Source organism: Otolemur garnettii, unplaced genomic scaffold (assembly GCF_000181295.1).
Source record: "Otolemur garnettii isolate 467f Iridium unplaced genomic scaffold, OtoGar3 scaffold00043, whole genome shotgun sequence".
NCBI lineage: Eukaryota > Metazoa > Chordata > Mammalia > Primates > Galagidae > Otolemur > Otolemur garnettii.
Genome location: NW_003852438.1, coordinates 4,556,944 through 4,574,909, shown reverse-complemented (window position 1 = coordinate 4,574,909; position 17,966 = coordinate 4,556,944). Strand labels below are relative to the sequence as shown.

Genomic DNA, 17,966 nt, shown 5'->3' with positions numbered 1-17,966 from the left:
ACAGGGAACAGGAAATCTTACTTTGTTATTTAGAACCTAACTTAATTTATTGCAAAATTATAGAAAAAATTCTGCAGACTACTGATTAAAAGCCTTGGTGTGATCGATTTGTAGAGTCACAGAAAATATTTAAGAGGCATCATACTAGTGAGAGTTATAGTCAGCTGACAGGAAGGAGGACTTGTAGGGTGTGGTAGGGCCAAGTCTTGGGAAATTCCAGAAAGCCTGAGTGTGTCTTGTCTTTTTCTGTTTCCTTTAACATGTTGATTAAGGCTCCAGAAATTCCAGAAAGCCTGAGTGTGTCTTGTCTTTTTCTGTTCCCTTAACATTGATTAAGGCTCCCTCAAGTGTCTGTGTAAAAAGAACTGAAATGCAATTAAAGCCTGTTACAGAAAAGTATTTTGGGGATCAGAGCTCCTGTTGTGTGTGTGTTTTGTCCTCCTTTATTTACTGAGAAAAAACTGGAGGAAACCTCTCTTTATCCTTCAGATTACCACTTGTAAAATGTGGATCATGAAATTTACCTTAAATGCCTCTGAGATCTTGTTATTCTTAATGTTTGAGTGGTCTGGAAGTGGAAATATTGAAAGTAATATTCAGTGCTTCACCCAGGATTTCATTACAAGCTGTTTTATCTGAGAGCTGCATTTCTCTTCAGAACCACAGTCAAGTATAATGAATTTCAGACAGTTCTCTCTCCTATTTTTCTCTTAACCACATACCTTTGCCCATTCACTTTTTTAGTGCTTGAAAGAAAATCATTCAGACTATTGATACCTCTGTGGATCAAAAGTCTTTTTAAAAACCACAGGCTCTTATTTTAGTTAACCCAGGTATTTAAATTAAAAGCTAGCAAAGATGGGAAATTTTATGTATCTAAAAACAAAGAAAGCTCCTGACCTGGCAGGATATGTGTTCTGGTTCTAAATTGTCAGGCTTCCAGTAACACCAGTGCAAAGAATTCACACAAGCCCTCAAGGGATATGGACCTACAACTAAACAGACAGCTGAGCTCTCTGCAGGCCACAACGGGTAACACAGACTCTTGGAATTGCACTTGAATTTTACCTTTGACAGAATGTAAACCTGTAGCAACTCTAACCTTGCAGCAGGAATAGAATTGGAGGAAAAAGGAAACAGCAGATACTGCCATCAGGACCTGGCAGTTGGGATATGAGGATCCCCCTCTGATGACTAATTTGCTGTCTAAGTGACCATTAGCAGAAAGCATTAGGTATATTGAGTTACTTATTTTTCCCTGGACATTTGTGAATATGTAGTGTTTGACATTATAATTTGTAAAATTCTGTGGAATATAAAAACAAACATAAAATAATCTCTTCTCATGGTGGCTCCTATAGCTCAATAGGTAAGGTGCTGGCCACATACAAGGCTGGAGTGTTCGAACCCAGTCTGGGCCAGCTAAAACAACAATGATAACTGTAACAACAACCAAAATATAGCTGAGCATTATAGTGGGCACCTGTAGTCCCAGCTACTTAGTAGGCTGAGGCAAGAGAATCGCTTATGCTCAAAAATTTGAGGTTGTTGTGAGCTATGATACCAGGGCACTCTACCCAGGGCAACAGCTTGAGACTCTGTCTCACACAAAAAAAGAGACTCTGTCTCTTTTTCTTTTGAGACAGAGTTTTACTATGTCCCCCTCAGTGGAGTGCTGTGGCATTACAGCTCAAAACAACTTCAACTTTTTGGGGCTTAAGCAATTTTCTTGCCTCAGCCTCCCAAGTAGCTGGGACTACAGGCACGCACCACAATGCCCAGCTATTTTTTTTTTTTTTTTTTGTGGCAGTTGTCATTGTTGTTTAGCTGGCCCGGGCCAGGTTCGAACCCACCAGCCTTGGTGAATGTGGCCGGCACCATAACTACTGTGCTATGGGGTGCCAAGCCTCTGTTGGAGTCTATAAGGAGATTTGCAGCACCTATAGCTCAAAGGAGTAGGGCGCCGGCACCATATGCTGGAGGTGGCGGGTTCAAACCCAGCCCTGGCCAAAAATTCCAAAAAAAAAAAAAAAAAAAATATTTGCAAGCCTCCTTTTTGAGCAGTATCAAGATCTCCTATCTTCTCTGCAAAGCTTATTGTTGGGTTTTGTTTTTTAAACAGGTTCTTCAGGTGCAAAGCCGAAGTGCAAGTGGAAGGAGGATCTCTGAAAATAACTATTCTCTGGATGACTTGGAAATAGGCCCAGGTAAGCAGGGACTTCTATGTATGTGAAGTCCTCTAGGAAGTACTCGTTAGGAGCACCTCTTTTTGGACTCAAAGCCAATGCTTTTAAAGGAAGGGTATCTCAAATTAAAAAGGAAGCCTGTCTGTTAGATACAAGTCATTCTCAAATCTCATTGCTCTTTGTAAATGGCATTTCTTGTATTTTTAATGTATTCTTGTCAGTGGTAGCCTGTGGTAACCAAAGGATACCTTTGAGGGCTTACAGGTGAAGTGCTACAGTCCATTTTGGCTCCATAGTCACTTGGGGTTTGAAAGCTTTAATAGATAAGCTCTGTCTCCCACTGAGACACAGCCTTTCTAACTGGTTCTTTTTAACCAGAATGATGAGGGTGTGTAAGAGAAGAAAAAGAAGGTCACTGCTATGCTGGAAACTATTAAGAAAAAGTGAAGGAATTTGGCACAGCTGAAGAAGTGCCTAAGAAAGTTTGCCTGAAAGACAAGGAGGAAGCTTACCTGTGAAAAAACTAAGCACTGTAACAAGGAATATAGGCAGATGTATAGAATTGAGGATTTTTTTGTATTTGGGGGGAGTGTTGAGACAGAGTCTCACTTTGTTGCCCTAGTAGAGTGCTATGGCATCATAGCTCACAGCAACCTCAAACTCTTGGGCTTAAGTGATCCTCTTGCCTCAGCCTTTTAAGTAGCAGGGACTACAGGCGCCTGCCCAGTGCCCAGCTATTTTTAGAGACCAGGTCTCACTCTGGCTCAGGCTGGTGTTGAATTCCTGAGTTTAAGCAGTCCACCCACCTCTTCCTCCCAGAGTGCTAGGATTATAGGCATGAGATACCACGCTGGGCCCTGTGGTTCATTTTATGTTTGTTTGCTTATTTGTTTGTTTTTTGAGACAGAGTCTTGCTTTGTGGCTCTCGGTAGAGTGCTATGGAGTCATAGCTCACAGCAATCTCAAACTCTTGGGCTTAAGCGATTCTCTTGCCTTAGCCTCCCAAGTAGGTGGGACTACCCTGGCTATTTTTAGAGACGGGGGTCTTGCTCTAGCTCAGGCTGGTCTCAAACCTGTGAGCTTAGGCAATCCACCCACTTTGGCCTCCCAGAGGGCCAGAACTACAGGCATGAGCCTCTGAGCCTGGCTTGTCTGCTTGTTTTGAGACAGAATCTCACTCTGTAGCCATGGGTAGAGTGCTATGGTGTCGTAGCACACAGCAACCTCAAACTCTTGGGCTTGAACAATCAATCTTCTTGCTTCAGCCTCCTGAGTAGCTGGTACTGCAGGCAGCCACTACAATGCCTGGCTAATTTGTTTGTTGGTTTGTTTTTTCTTTCTATTTTTAGTAGAGATGGGCTCTTGCTCTTGCTCAGGCTGGTCTCTAATTCCTGAGCTCAAGCAGTCCACCTGACTCTGCCTGCCAGAGTGCTAGGATTATAAGCATTAGCCACTAGGCCCAACCCAAAACTGTGGTTCAGATGGCTAGGATGGCAAAAAAAAGCTGATATTCCTGGGTACCTACAGAACCCAAATTGGCATTTGTCATCTGGATCACAGGCATCAGTGGTGTGAGCCCAGAGGTCAGAAAGGTGTCACAGCTGCTTTTCCTTCACTAAAATCTTTAACAGAAGTTTTGTTAAACTCTACAAGGCTTCAGTTAACATGCAGACGATGGTAGAACCATATATTGCATGTGGGTACTCAAACCTGAAATCAGTAAATAATGAATCTATAAGCATGGTTTTGGCAAAAATCAGTAAGAAGCAAATTGCCTTGACAGATGACACTTTAAATGCCTGATCTCTTGGTAAATAGGGCATTATCTGCATGAAGGTTCTGATTCATGAGATCTATACTGTTGAAAAATGCTTCAAAGAAGCAGGCAACTTCTCATGATACTTCAAATTCGTCTTCTTCTCAAGGTGGAATGAAGAAAAAGACCACCATTTTATAGAGGGCAGAAATGCTGACAACAGAGACCAGATCAACAGGCTTACTAGAAGGGGGAACTGGCCAGGTGCAGTGACTCACACTAGTAATCCCAGCACTTTAGGGGAGTTAAAGGTGGGAGGCAGTTCAAGACCAGCCTGAGTAAAATAGCAAGACCAGGAGTGGTGGGGTGTGTGTCTATGGTCTCAGCTACTTGGCAGGCTAAGGTAGGAAGATTTCCTTGAGCCCAGGAATTAGAAGTTACAGTGACCTATGATCAGGCCACTGATCATATTCCAACCCAGCCTGGGAGACAGAAAGACCTGATTTCTTAAAAAAATAAAAATAAAGAATAAACTAAGGTGTCTACTATGATTATTTTTGCAGTCTTATCAGTTAATAAACAATGACTGCTTTAAAATTGAAAAAAGAAAAAAAACAGATTGGTCTCGGCACCTGTAGCATAGTGGTTATGGCCTCAGCCACATAGACTGAGGCTGGTGGGTTTGAACCCAGTGTAGGCCAGCTAAACAATGACACCTGCAACTAACAATAGCCAGGTGTTGTGGCAGGCACCTGTAGTCCCAGCTACTTGAGAGACTGAGGCAAGAGAATCACTTAAGCCCAAGAGTTTGAGGTTGCTGTGAGCTGTGAAGCCATTGTACTCTACCAAGAGCAACATAGTGAGACTCTGTCTCAAAAAAAAAAAAAAAAATCAGATTGATTATCATATATTACTTTGAGAGTATATAATTATGAAGTGGGAATATACAAGCATTTCACAAAAGAAAACATGAGTGAACACAGGAAAATTATCAAAGAAATGCAAATTAAAACAACATTAAGTTCTAAAATATGCAGTGGTCAATTATGGTAAGGATTCTCCTTTTAATGTTAGGAAAGAGAGTGAATATTACTTTATAAATGCTGATAATATTCCTGATTTCCTTCTTTGTACTTGTAATAGAAGAAATTGGCCATTAGATTACAATAGCCTAAAATTTAGAATTTTGAAGTCATTTGAGTCACATTTTATCTTCTAATAAAACATGTTATTTGGATGCTTCTAGGACAGTTATCATCTTCGTCATTCAACTTGGAGAAAAATGAAAGTAGGCGAAATCTGGAACTCCCACGCCTCTCAGAAACCTCCATAAAGGATCGAATGGCCAAGTACCAGGCAGCTGTGTCCAAACAAAGCACTTCAACCAGCTATGCAGTATGTGTTCTTCATCCTTCGCCCACTCATCCAACTAATGGTCATTGAGTAGTGGGATTAGGAAAAGTCACCCAGACCCTTGTGTCTGAACCCTGGCCCTTCCCCTGGTCCCCTAGTCATTCTCTCTCTCTTTTTTTAAGAGACAGAGTTTCCCTTTATCGCACTCGGTAGAGTGCCGTGGCATCACACAGCTCATAGCAACCTCCAACTCCTGGGCTTAGGCAATTCTCTTGCCTCAGCCACCTGAATAGCTGGGACTATAGGCATCCGCCACAATGCCCAGCTATTTTTTTTTGTTGTTGCAGTTTGGCTGAGGCCAGGTTTGAACCTGCCACCCTTGGTATATGGGGCTGGCGCCCTACCAACTGAGCCACAGGCGCTGCCCGTCATTCTCTTTCCACATAAATCCTACCCTTGCATCATTTGTAATCCCTACTGTGGTCTAATCCTGACTTTGCTTTCCTAGTCCTCATTTCCTGCCCACTTTTTTTTTTTTTTTACCAGCCAATCGTGTCTTTGAGAGTTTTCCTAACTCTTTACTTAATCTTTTTGTTGTTAAAGAACTGATATTTTGGCTCAGCGCCTGTGGCTCAAATGGCTAAGACACGAGCCATGTACACCCAAGGTGGCAGGTTCGAATCCAGCCTGGCTTGCCAAACAACAATGATGTCTGCAACCAAAAAATAGCCGGGCGTTGTGGCGGGCGCCTGTGGTCCCAGCTACTTGGGAGGCTGAGGCAGGAGACTCGCTTGAGCCCAGGAGTTGGAGGTTGCTGTGAGCTGAGATGCCATGACACTCTACCCAGGGGGACAGCTTGAGGCTCCTGTCTCAAAAAAAGAAAAAAAAAAGAACTGATATTTTATTAGTTGCAACAGAAACACTTATTTTATCTTGGTTTTTGTGGGTAAAAGGAAGAATATTGGAGAGAAATATGAGATGCTTTCAACATTAATGTGGGAGCATTTTTTGCAACCTTTTTATTGAGATATAATTCACATAATGGAAATTACCATTTTAGAATATATAATTCTATGATTTTTAGTATATTCACAAGGCTGTACAACCATTACCATTGTCTAATTCCAGAGCCTTTCAACCATGCTGAAATGAAGCCCCACACAAAGTGATCGCTCCAATGCCCCCTTGAAATTGCTAATCTGCTGTCTTTATATATCTGCCTATTCTGAACATTTCATATAAAGTAATTATATAATATATAGTCTATTTAATCTTTAATCTTGTGATGAAATGAGTTTCTAAAGAAGTAGAATAGTGGATAAGAAAAAGGGAGAGAAATGACAAGAAGATGACATACTCAATAAGCACAAAAATGTGATATTCTAATTAGAAAGAAGGATCTTGTCATTTTACATTGTCCTGTGCTTAACTGACAAGCTTATGCTACAGAACTCTTACCTGAAGTTACCTTTTAAAGGCCACTTATTCCTATATACACACGTTTATATGCATCTTTCTTTTTTTTTTTTAGAGACAGAGTCTCACTTTCTCGCCCTTGTTAGAGTGCTATGGCAACACAGCTCACAGCAACCTCTAGCTCTTGGGCTTAGGCAATTCTCTTGCCTCAGCCTCCCAAGTAGCTGAGACTACAGGTGCCCACCACAACACCCGGCTATTTTTTGTTGCAGTTTGGCCAGGTTTGGGTTCAAACCCGCCACCCTCAGTATTTGGGGCTGGTGCCCTACCCACTGAGCCACAGGCACCGCCCAGTATATGTATCTTTCAAACAGTGTATCTTTGAAATCATCTAAGATTTCAAATTACAAATCATTAATCATTTGATATACTACTTTTTTAACAAAGTTAGAACAATTATACTTGTTCCTAGGCAAACTGAAATTGGTGCATATAACTTTAACATGTGTGGTGGCACCTGTAGCTGGTAAAACATCAGCCACATACATAGAAGCTGGTGGGTTTAAACCCAGCTCCGGCCTGTTAAACAACAATGACAACTGCAACAAAAAAATAATTTCTTTTATAACATGTGACCGAGTGAGGTGGCTCACGCCTGTAATCCAAGCACTCTGGGAGGCCAAGACGGGAGGACCACTTGAACTCACAAGTTTGAGACCAGCCCGAGCAAAAGTGAGACCCTATCTCTACTAAAAATAGAAAACCTGAGGTAAAAATAGCCAGGCGTTGTTCCAGGCACCTATAGTCCCAGCTACTTGGGAGCTACTCTTGAGGCAAGAGAATCGCTTAAGTCCAAGAGTTTGAGGTTGCTGTGAACTGTGACCCTATGGCACTCACTCAAGACAACAGCTTGAGACTCTCTCAAAAAACAACAACAAAAAAAAAACACTGAGGCAAGAAGATTGCTTGACTCTGAGTTGGAGGTTGCTGAGAGCTGTGACACCATGGCACTCACCCAGGGCAACAGCTTGAGACTCTGTTTCAAAAAAAGGAAATTATAACATGTATTCCAGAAGCTAAACCCTTTCCCCCTGACATAATTCTTCAATAGTATTGATAAACTTATCTGCCGGGCTATAAATAATTTCATCTTGATTTTTTTTTTTTTTTTTTTGGCAGGGCTGGGTTTGAACCCGCCACCTCTGGTATATGGGAATATGGGGCTGGCGCCCCACTTCTTGAGCCACAGGCGCCGCCCCTCATCTTGATTTTTTACTGAAGAGATGATTGGTATAAATCAATAGCAAAGTGGAACATCACAGGCTGATTCTTAACCATAGTGTGAAAAATAAGCAAATTTAAACTTCTGTTAGAAGGCAGGTCAGGAGATACAACAAATAGGTGCTCTGCGAAGCTTAATTGCCTCTTTTAAGGGATCTTGCTGCTGCTCCGTCCCCTTCTGTAAACATTCTGACCAGGTGACTCCATAAGTGGCAAAACCTGTTCAGTGACTTTTTAAAAACTTTTAACAGAGTTTCTGAATTACAGTTTTCCTGCTGTGGAAATTTTAAGAGTTAAAAAGTCTTTAGGAATGCTTGTAAAAAGTACTTTCTATCTCATCCCAAAAGAATTTCCCAGGCCCCTTATTGAATATGGTTGTAACAAGGCACACATTCTCTGGCAGTGGTTCTGGAGGTGGGGCTTGGAGATGGGGTCAGAAACGGGTTGTTTGGCTGTACTGTTTGCTCTACAGTGCTGGCTGCAAGTTCCTCCTCACAGATGTACCTCCTGAGCTGTGTGGCTTAATCTGGAATACCACACCTGTGTGAGTCAGCCACACTCATACTCCCTTCATTGGCCCTGTGGCTATAAATTATTTCCTCCTATGTCTAAGAATCACAGAAAACTGAAAGGTACTAGATCACTATATTACTAGCAGACTAAAGGTAGGAAATGTTCATATTCATCTACTTCTGTGTTAATCTTATATTTAGTTGATGAGTTTATTTTCATATTCTGCTACAAGTGTCCTATGCAAAGAAAAGAATGTGATTATACTTATTTCTCATGACAATACTAATGCATGCTTTTTATGTTGAGAAGTAGAATAAGGTATGTCTTTAGTACAATCTGTGAATTTTATGTGAAAAACTTGTTTTTGAAAGTTCCACATAAAAGGTTATTTTATGGTATCATTAAATATAAATTCAGTTTTTAAATGTATACATCATCCCTGTCTCTCTTTCCAGGCCGGGCATTTATATATATGTGGTCAGTATATTTTCTTAATTCTTGGCACTTGGCATCTCCTTTCCCTTGCTCCAGAATGGTCTTTTCTGATAAAACTCACAAGCTTTGCATTCCCACAAGCTCTGCTGCTAGAAGAGTGTATCACAAGAACATTGTATGTGGGGGGTGATCTCTGTGTGTGTCTGTGTTCTAATGAGCATCCAGTTTTAGACTAGCATACAAATACTTAACTCTGACACATATGTCCACAAAGCTGCTTTTGTCATTTCACTGGTCAGTGGGTTTTGTTTGTGAGAATTAGGGGGTTGATTTTTTGACCTGAGGTTTCTTAGCAGAATTTTTTTTTAAACAATCTAAGTTTATTTCATAGATTCTATGAAGAGAATGGAATGATAGGAAATAAAAAAAAAATTCACAGGTTATTTTTGTTTTGTAGAATGAGTTGAAAGCCAGTAGTGGTGAAGTCAAAATTCATAAATTGGAGCAAAAGGAGAATGTGCCCCCAGGCCCTGAGGTCTGCGTCTCTCATCAGGAGGGACAAAAGGTAGGTTGAAAAGTCTGATGACCAGTTGCCAAGGAAGCATGTGTTCTAAATTAGATGCTTAAAATTAGAAATTCTAAGTCTAGGCTGTATGGTGTCTGGGAATTTGGTAACAGCTGCCAGTACAGATTGTCATTTTTTCAGGTCACATAATTTTGGTTGGGGAGTTCTTCAACTTATAGCTCACCAAATAATGAGTCTTCATTGGAAAAAGTCTTCTGCTCAGCAGATACTCAGAGGGTATGTAGCTGAAGTGATTTTTTAAAAAATCTCTAATCTGTGCGGCGCCTGTGGCTCAGTGAGTAAGGTGCTGGCCCCACATACTGAGAGGGCGGGTTCAAGCCCGGTCCCAGCCAAACTGCAACAAAAAAAGTAGCCGGGTGCTGTGGTGGGCACCTGTAGTCCCAGCTACTAAGGAGGCTGAGGCAAGAGAATCACCTGAGCCCAGGAGCTGGCAGTTGCTGTGAGCTGTGATGCCACAGCACTCTACCAAGAGCAACAAAATGAGACTCTGTCTCAAAAAAAAAAAAAAATCTCTAATCTGTTTGATTAGAGATATTATCTTTAGAGTACTTCTATATTCTTAAGTACATTAAGTTTCAATGTAACCCCACACACCATGTGGTCTTTATGTACAAGGAAACAGAGTGGAGGGGAGGTAAATAATAGGCTGGCTAAGCATAATAAAGCAGCATGATAGGTGCTGTGAGAGGGGTATATAGGGCCTTGGAAGAAGGTGATGTCTGAGCTTAGTCTTAACGAATATGTAGAAATAAGCCAACAATAAAGGGAAAGTTGAGTAATAAAAAGAGCAATTCAGGGCGGCACCTGTGGCTCAGAGGAGTAGGGCACCAGCCCCATATACCAGAGGTGGCAGGTTCAAACCCGGTCCCGGTCGAAAACTGCCAAAAAAAAAAAAAAAAAAAGAGCAATTCAGGTAGATACAACAAAGGTTTGGAAACTAAAGATGGTGGCTTAGTTAGATATTCTTGGATATTATACGGAGCATGTAGACAGTGGTGAGAGGCAGGTGGAGGGAGAGGACCACGGTCTGGAAAAGCTTTTATATGCCATCCTTAAGAGTTTGGATGTAGTTGTGCAGCAAGGGAAAGCCACTGGAAGATTTTTAAGCAAATCATATCTGTGTTGTATGTATTAATCCTTAGATGAATGGCTTAGTTGGAATAAGCAACAGTATTTAGGTCAACCAAATTTATCATGTTCTCTGCCAATCTATTACTCAGTCTTTTTAATCTTTCAGTCAATATATTAATTAAATGGGTTTTTTTGTTGTTGTTGTTTTTTTTTTTTTTTGAGACAGAGCCTCAAGCTGTCCCCCTGGGTAGAGTGCTGTGGCATTACAGCTCACAGCAACCTCCAACTCCTGGGCTCAAGTGAGTCTCCTGCCTCTGCCTCCCAAGTAGCTGGGACCACAGGCGCCCACCACAACGCCCGGCCATTTTTTGGTTGCAGCCATCATTGTTGTTTGGCGGGCTGGGCTGGGGATTCAAACCCGCCACCTTAGGTGTACGTGGCTGGCACCTTAGCCAGTTGAGCTATAGGCGCCGAGCCGATATATTAATTAAATGTTAAGTGAGATGAGGAGAAAGGGCTGTCCAGTCTATTAAAGTTATCAGTCTTAGGAGAAAGGCCATTGCTTCTGTTACACATATTGATACCTTTGATGCCAGGCTTCCAAAAGGCGAAGAGATCACTAAAATGAGTTAAGAGCAATGGTTTGCAAACTTATTTGACTACCACAGGCTTTACAGAGTAGTGTGATGTATTGACAGGAACTCATGAAATGTACTGCACACTTGGATCAAAGTAGGCATGTGGAAAAATGGTCTCAGATTGATGGCTACAAACTTTGATTCATAGACTAGAACAGAAAAAAATAGAAAAGTTAAATCATTTTATTTCATAAAAGCACGTCACAAATGAATATTGAAATAAGATGAAATATTTGACAGGCAGGAGGCGCCTGTGGCTCAGTAGGTAGGGCACTGGTCCCGTATACTGAGAGTGGCAGGTTTGAAGCCGGCCCTGGCCAGGTAAAACAACAATGACAACTGCAACCAAAAATAGCTGGGTTTCTGGCAGACCACTGTATTCCCAGCTACTTGGGAGGCTGAGGCAAGAGCATCGCTTAAGCCCAAGAGTTGGAGATTGCTGTGAGCTATGACAGTACACCACTCTATTGAGGGTGACAAAGTGAGACTGTGTCTCAAATAAATAAATGAAAATTAAAAAAAACAAAGGGCGGTGCCTGTGGTTCAGTGAGCAGGGCACCAGCCCCATATACCAAGGGTGGTGGGTTCAAACCCAGCCCTGGCCAAATTGCAACAAGAAATTTGTGGCAGGCATCTGTAGTCCCAGCTACTCAGGAGGCTAAGGCAAGAGAATTGCCTAAGCCCAGGAGTTGGAGGTTGCTGTGAGCTGTGATGTCATGGTACTCTACTGAGGGTGACAAAGTAAGACTCTGTCTCTTAAAAAAAATAAAATAAAATAAGGGTGGCACCTGTGGCTCAAAAGGGTAGGGTGCCGGTTCCATATGCCAGAGGTGGTGGGTTCAAGCCCAGCCCCAGCCAAAAACTGCAAAAATAAATAAATTAATTAATTTAATTAAAATTTAAAAAAGAAAAAATAAATATTTGACAGTCAAGTGTTGCATAGTCATATAATGTCAAATGAATTGCACACATCCTTCCAATAGTTGGCTTGTAGTCCATGGATCACATGTCATGTATCAAGTTCTCTTGTAAGACTGTCTGGTTTTCCCATGTTTTATTTCTTTATTTATTCATTTATTTTTTGAGACTCTGTCTCAAAATAAAGAATTACCGAGTAGGCTGGGTGAGGTTGCTCACATCTGTAATGCTAGCACTCTGGGAGGCCACAGTGGGCAGATTGCTTGAGCTGAGGAGTTACAGACTAGCCTGAGCAAGAGCGAGACCCTATCGCTACTAAAAATAGCAAAATTAGCCAGGTGCTGTGGCAGGCGCCTATAGTACTAGGTATGTGGAAGGCTGAGGCAAGAGGGTTGCTCAAGCCCAAGAGTTTGAGGTTGCTGTGAGCTCTGATGGCACAGCATTCTAGCCAGAACAACAGAGTGAGATTCTGTCTCAAAAACAAAACAAAAAGAATTACTGAGTAGCTGGTCACATGCTCAGCCTGTAATAGCAACAATTTGGGAGGCCAAGGCAGGAAGATCATTTGAGGCCAGGAGTTCAAGGCTGCAGTGAGCTGTGATCATCTTCCTGTACTCCAATCTGGGAGATAGAACAAGACCCTGTCTCAGTCAATCAATTAATTTTCTTTTTTTTTTTTTTGCAGTTTTTGGCTGGCACCAGGTTTGAACCTGCCACCTCCGGTATATGGGGCTGGTGCCCTACTCCTTTGAGCCACAGATGTCGCCCACAATTAATTTTCTTATAAATTGTATTTTTATTTATTTATTTTGAGAGTCTCATTATGTCACCCTCGGTAGAGTGCTGTGGTGTCACAGCTCACACTAACCTCAAACTCTTGGGCTTAAGTGATTCTCTTGCCTCAGCCTCCCAAGTAGCTGGGACTACAGGCACCTGCCACAACACCCAACTGTTTTCTGTTGCAGTTGTCATTGTTCTAGCTGGCCTAGGCTGGGCCTGAACCCACCAGCCTCAGTGCATGTGATCAGTGCCCTACCCACTAAGCTATGGGTGCCACCCTGTAAAAGAAAACTTTTTTTTTTTTTTTTGAGACAGAGCCTCAAGCTGTCCCCCTGGGTAGAGTGCCGTGGCATTACAGCTCACAGCAACCTCCAACTCCTGGGCTCAAGCGAGTCTCCTGCCTCCGCCTCCCAAGTAGCTGGGACCACAGGCGCCCGCCACAACGCCCGGCTATTTTTTGGTTGCAGCCGTCATTGTTGTTTGGCGGGTCCGGGCTGGGGATTTGAACCCGCCACCTTAGGTGTACGTGGCTAGCGCCTTAGCCGGTTGAGCTATAGGCGCCGAGCCAAGAAAACTTTTAAGAGAAAAATATTCCCAGCATTGAAATCGCCCCATCTTTACTCCAGGAACATAGTTTTGGAAATAATCATCTGGACAATAATGCTTGGATTGTCCCTATGTCTAATTTCATGTTTCCTTCTTGATTGCCTTCATGCTGATTTGAAACTAGAACTCTGAACTGAACTCTGGAGGATCAGAACATTTTAATTACCCCCTGAGAGGATATTAGTGCAACCATGTGGGTGGGAAAGAAAGGGGATAAAGATAGTATGTATTCTTCAAGCATACACTGCAGGTTTCTAATCCCTCGGCTGCCTTAAAATTTGCAAAATTTTTCAGAAACTTAGATGTCCTTTTGGCTGTTTGCCTACCTTGTGTTAACCAGTACCTAAGTGTTCTTTGAACTTTGGCTTGTTAGTAAAGGACATTAATGCTAGAATAAACGTGCTTGAAATGGAATCTTTTGTCAAGTTATTGTTTTTCCCTTTTTCCTCCTGTGAATTAATTTGTGTTTTCCTTTAATGAAATGCTTGTACAGAATCTTCAGTGCTCCTCCCACCTGGTTGTTCCTGCAGTGAAGTCATCTGGTTAGCCATGTGAATGATGTCAGGATTGGCATTAAATTTACCTTACAGGTTCAAGGTGGCCAAATTAGAGTGAGAGAAGAACATCCTAGGACGGATATACCTGCTAATTAACAAGAAGAATTTTTATGGCCATGCATAACTTTCAGAAAATGTATTTCATATCATTAGATGAAATAATGCAAGTAAAGTGATCAGTATAATACCTCACAGGAAATGCTTAATAAATGTTGGCCATTATTATACTAGTTTGTTCTATGCCCTGTCAGAATTCCTGTAATGAAAAGTGGAATAGTGGAAAAAACAACCATCCTGAAATTCAGATACATTCGGCCAACAACTTAATCTCCATTGTAAATCTATTCAGTTTATTAGACATCCGCATTGCCCATAAAATCTCTGAATCTGAAGGAAAGAAAATTATATGAAGAGTATATGTTAGGCCACCTGTTGACCCTTCATGATTTTGAGTGTGGAGGAGGATATCAGAAAGGCATAGAAACCAGTAGAAAGTAGGGGGATGGGGGAGTGGCAATAGAGAGTTTTTAAATTTAAATTTGATGGTCGAGGGGCAAAAGATATATACACCTACATCTACGATCTGTTGTCTTGTTAAACATTGCCATTTTTAGAATGGGATTAAAAGGGAAACTATCCTTGAAAATAATACTAGAGGTTAGTTTTAGGTAAATTTGTTTTTATAGCTATTAAAAGATTTTCTGTATAAGCAATCTGTTTTCCACAGAATGTGTTTGTCTGGGAAATAAGAATTAGGAAAATGGGCTGGATTCAGTGGCTCACACTTGTAATCCTAGCATTCTGGGAGGCCGAGGTGGGCGGATTGCTTGACTTCAGGAGTTTGAGACCAGCCTGAGCAAGAATGAGACCCCATCTCTACTAAAAATGAAAAACTGAGGCAAGAGAATCACTTGAGCCTAAGAGTTTGAGGTTGCTTTGAACTATGACACCACACCACTCTACCAAAGGTGACAAAGTGAAACCTCTATCTCAAAAAAAAAAAAAAAGAAAGAAAGAAAGAAAATTTAGGAACATGAAAAAAATAAGAATAGTTCCTTTATTTAAATACTTCTCTTGCCTTGGAGTGAGTTATAGTTATAGGGTGAGGAGCTTTTCTCTCCTTGATAGAAGGTTTTGTTTTAAAAGCTTTGTTTTTCAAAGAGTAGAAAGATCCGGTTTAGAAGTTCTTTTATAAAGGGAGATGATGCACGCTTTTGGCAGTTGAGTGCAGTCTGTTTCTCACATTACTCTATAATTGAGAGGCATGTTAATATTCTCATAAAAGACATTTTGCTGCCTCTTGTTTAAATGCTCAGCTGTTCTATGCCCGTTATTTCCCCCAGGCAGCCCAAGACTGGCTGGAGTCAGCAGGTTTTTATGGCATTAACAACAGTTTGCTCTTTTATTTTTAATGTGATTCTTAATCCCCCCTCCTTCTTTTTTTTGGTAGGTTTCTGCAACGGAGAATAGTCCAGCAATTCGTTCCACCCTTGCTGAAGATGACTCCCGTAAGCATTTGTTCATAAACCTGCAGGGTGAGGTTCTTATTCTCTATCCATATTTGGCTCAGGAGTATTCCCATTACTGTCAGTGCTGAGAAAATAACATACCAAATCCACCAGTTTTAATAGATCGAATACTTTACTTGGTTTTAAGTACTGAAGCTTGAATATCTTATACATTTCATGGCTTAAGGAAAAGTTAAATTCAATTAAATATGGTTAACTCAGGACAAACTGAATACTTTTGATGTTTCTTTTATCCTACATTTTGTACAGAACCCTATTTTGAAGTTTCATTTTAATAGAAGTTTAGTTTAAAAAGGTCTTATTGATTTATGAGGATAAAGAGTAGTATTTGAAGGCGAGGCTCAATAGCTCATGCCTATAATCCTAGAACTCTGGGAGATGAGGCAGGTGGGTAGCTTTGAACTCATGAGTTTGAGACCAGCCTCAGCAAGAGTGAGACCCCACCTCTAAAAATAGCCAGGCGTAATCCTAGCTACTTGTAAGGCTGAGGCAAGAGAATCACTTGAGCCCAGGAGTTTGAGGTTGCTGTGAGCACTCTACTAAGGGCAACAAAATGAGATTCTGTCTTAAAAAGGAAAAAAAATAGTATTTGAGTAACCTATTAAAAATATGTTTTCCAGGCTTGGCACCTGTAGCTCAGTCAGTAGGGTGCTATCCACATACACCAAAGCTGGCAGGTTCGAGCCCGGCCTGGGTGTGCTGAACAATGACAATTGCAACCAAAATAAAAAAAAAAATAGTCAGGTGTTATGTAGTCCCAGTTACTTGGGAGGCTGAGGCAAGAGAATCACTTAAGCCCAAGAGTTTAAGGTTGCTATGAACTGTGACACCATGGCACTCTACCGAGGGTGACATAGTAAGACTCTGTCTTAAAAAGGGGGGGGGCGGCACCTGTGGCTCCAAGGAGTAGGGCACTGGCCCCATATGCAGGAGGTGGCAGGTTCAAACCCAGCCCTGGCTAAAAACTGCAAAAAAAAAATACATATATATATATATATATCTATCTTTATCTTTTCCAGACACAATTGTAAGAGGGACTTTACCTAACAAAGGCAGTCAGTGTAACCTGGTTTCTTATACCCTCAATGAATCCCCAGCAACAGGGGATTACAGACTGGCTCAGGCCTGTAATCTCAGCACTTTTTTGTTTTGTTTTATTTTTGAGACTGAGTCTTACTTGGTCACCTTCAGTAGAGTGCTGTGGCATTGTACCTCACAGCAACCTCAAACTCCTGGGCTCAAGTGATTCTCTTGCCTCAGCCTCCCAAGTAGCTGGGACTATAGGCGCCCAACATAATGCCTAGCTAATTTTTTTTAGAGATGGAGTTTCACTCTTACTCAGGCTGATCTCTATCCTGTGAGCTCAGGCAATCCACCCACCTCAATCTCCCAAGTACTGGGATTACAGGTGTGAGCGACTACACCCAGCAATCCCAGCACTTTGGAGGCTGAGGTGGGAGGATTGTTTGAGGCTAGAAGTTCAAGACCAGTGTAGGTAACATAGTAAGACCCTGTATCTATCAAAAAATATATATTTCCCTACTTATCTAAATTGTTCTGTAGTTCACCCCCCAAGCCAGGTTCTAGAGATTAATAACATTCCTTTTTACAATCATTTTTCTTAGACTAGAAAATTTTCTGAGTTTTAACTAAATTTGCAAAAAGTGTTTTGAAAAATAAGCCTTAATCTTTTAGTACATTGTTGGCTCAACTCCAGATTTTAAGGAATTCCTTTGTGGTTTCTTAGTGGCTACATAAATGGCTTTTCTTTGCCTCTTCTGATTTCCATGGGATGAATACATTGGCAGGAAATTAACGCATGCTTGTTGGTACTTCAACAATTATGAAAAAGACTTCACAGAGCTCTTTTACATAACCTTCTATAGGACTGACCAAAAGGCAGTGTTAGGTTACATATATACACATGCACATATGGTATGACATTTCTGTTCTCAAATGCCCCCATTTTCCCTACTTGAGTTGAAACACCCTAGAACAGTGGTTCTCAACCTTCCTAACGCGGGGTATGTGGGTGTATCTGCATGTGGGCGGACCTGCCAGGGGACTGATAGAGGAGCTGTGTCTCGGTTCCTAAGTCCTTCAGAAATATGTGTTTTCCCACCCCCAAAGGGGTTGCAACCCACAGGTTGAACCGCTGCCCTAAAAGTTATTAGGAGTGCTAACTATTAACAAAAAAAATCAAAGTCTTTAAGCAACCTTTAAAAATAATAGTCCAGGCTCAGCGCCTGTAGCTCAAGCGGTTAAGGTGCCAGCCACATACACCAGAGCTGGTGGGTTAGAATCCAGCATGGGCCCGCCAAACAACAACGACAGCTACAAC

At 41.5% G+C, this 17,966-nt stretch overlaps 1 protein-coding gene across 1 annotated transcript in view; it reads left to right on the top strand.

The window, feature by feature from the left end:
• The window catches only part of LIMA1 (LIM domain and actin binding 1), a 105,533-nt gene that overhangs the window by 68,014 nt on the left and 19,553 nt on the right, over nucleotides 1-17,966 (top strand). Inside the window, exons 5-8 of the mRNA XM_012805479.2 lie at nucleotides 2,123-2,207; nucleotides 5,189-5,337; nucleotides 9,398-9,505; nucleotides 15,547-15,631. Of these exons, the coding sequence (XP_012660933.1) occupies nucleotides 2,123-2,207; nucleotides 5,189-5,337; nucleotides 9,398-9,505; nucleotides 15,547-15,631 (427 nt within the window). The remainder of the gene's footprint in view (nucleotides 1-2,122; nucleotides 2,208-5,188; nucleotides 5,338-9,397; nucleotides 9,506-15,546; nucleotides 15,632-17,966) is intronic.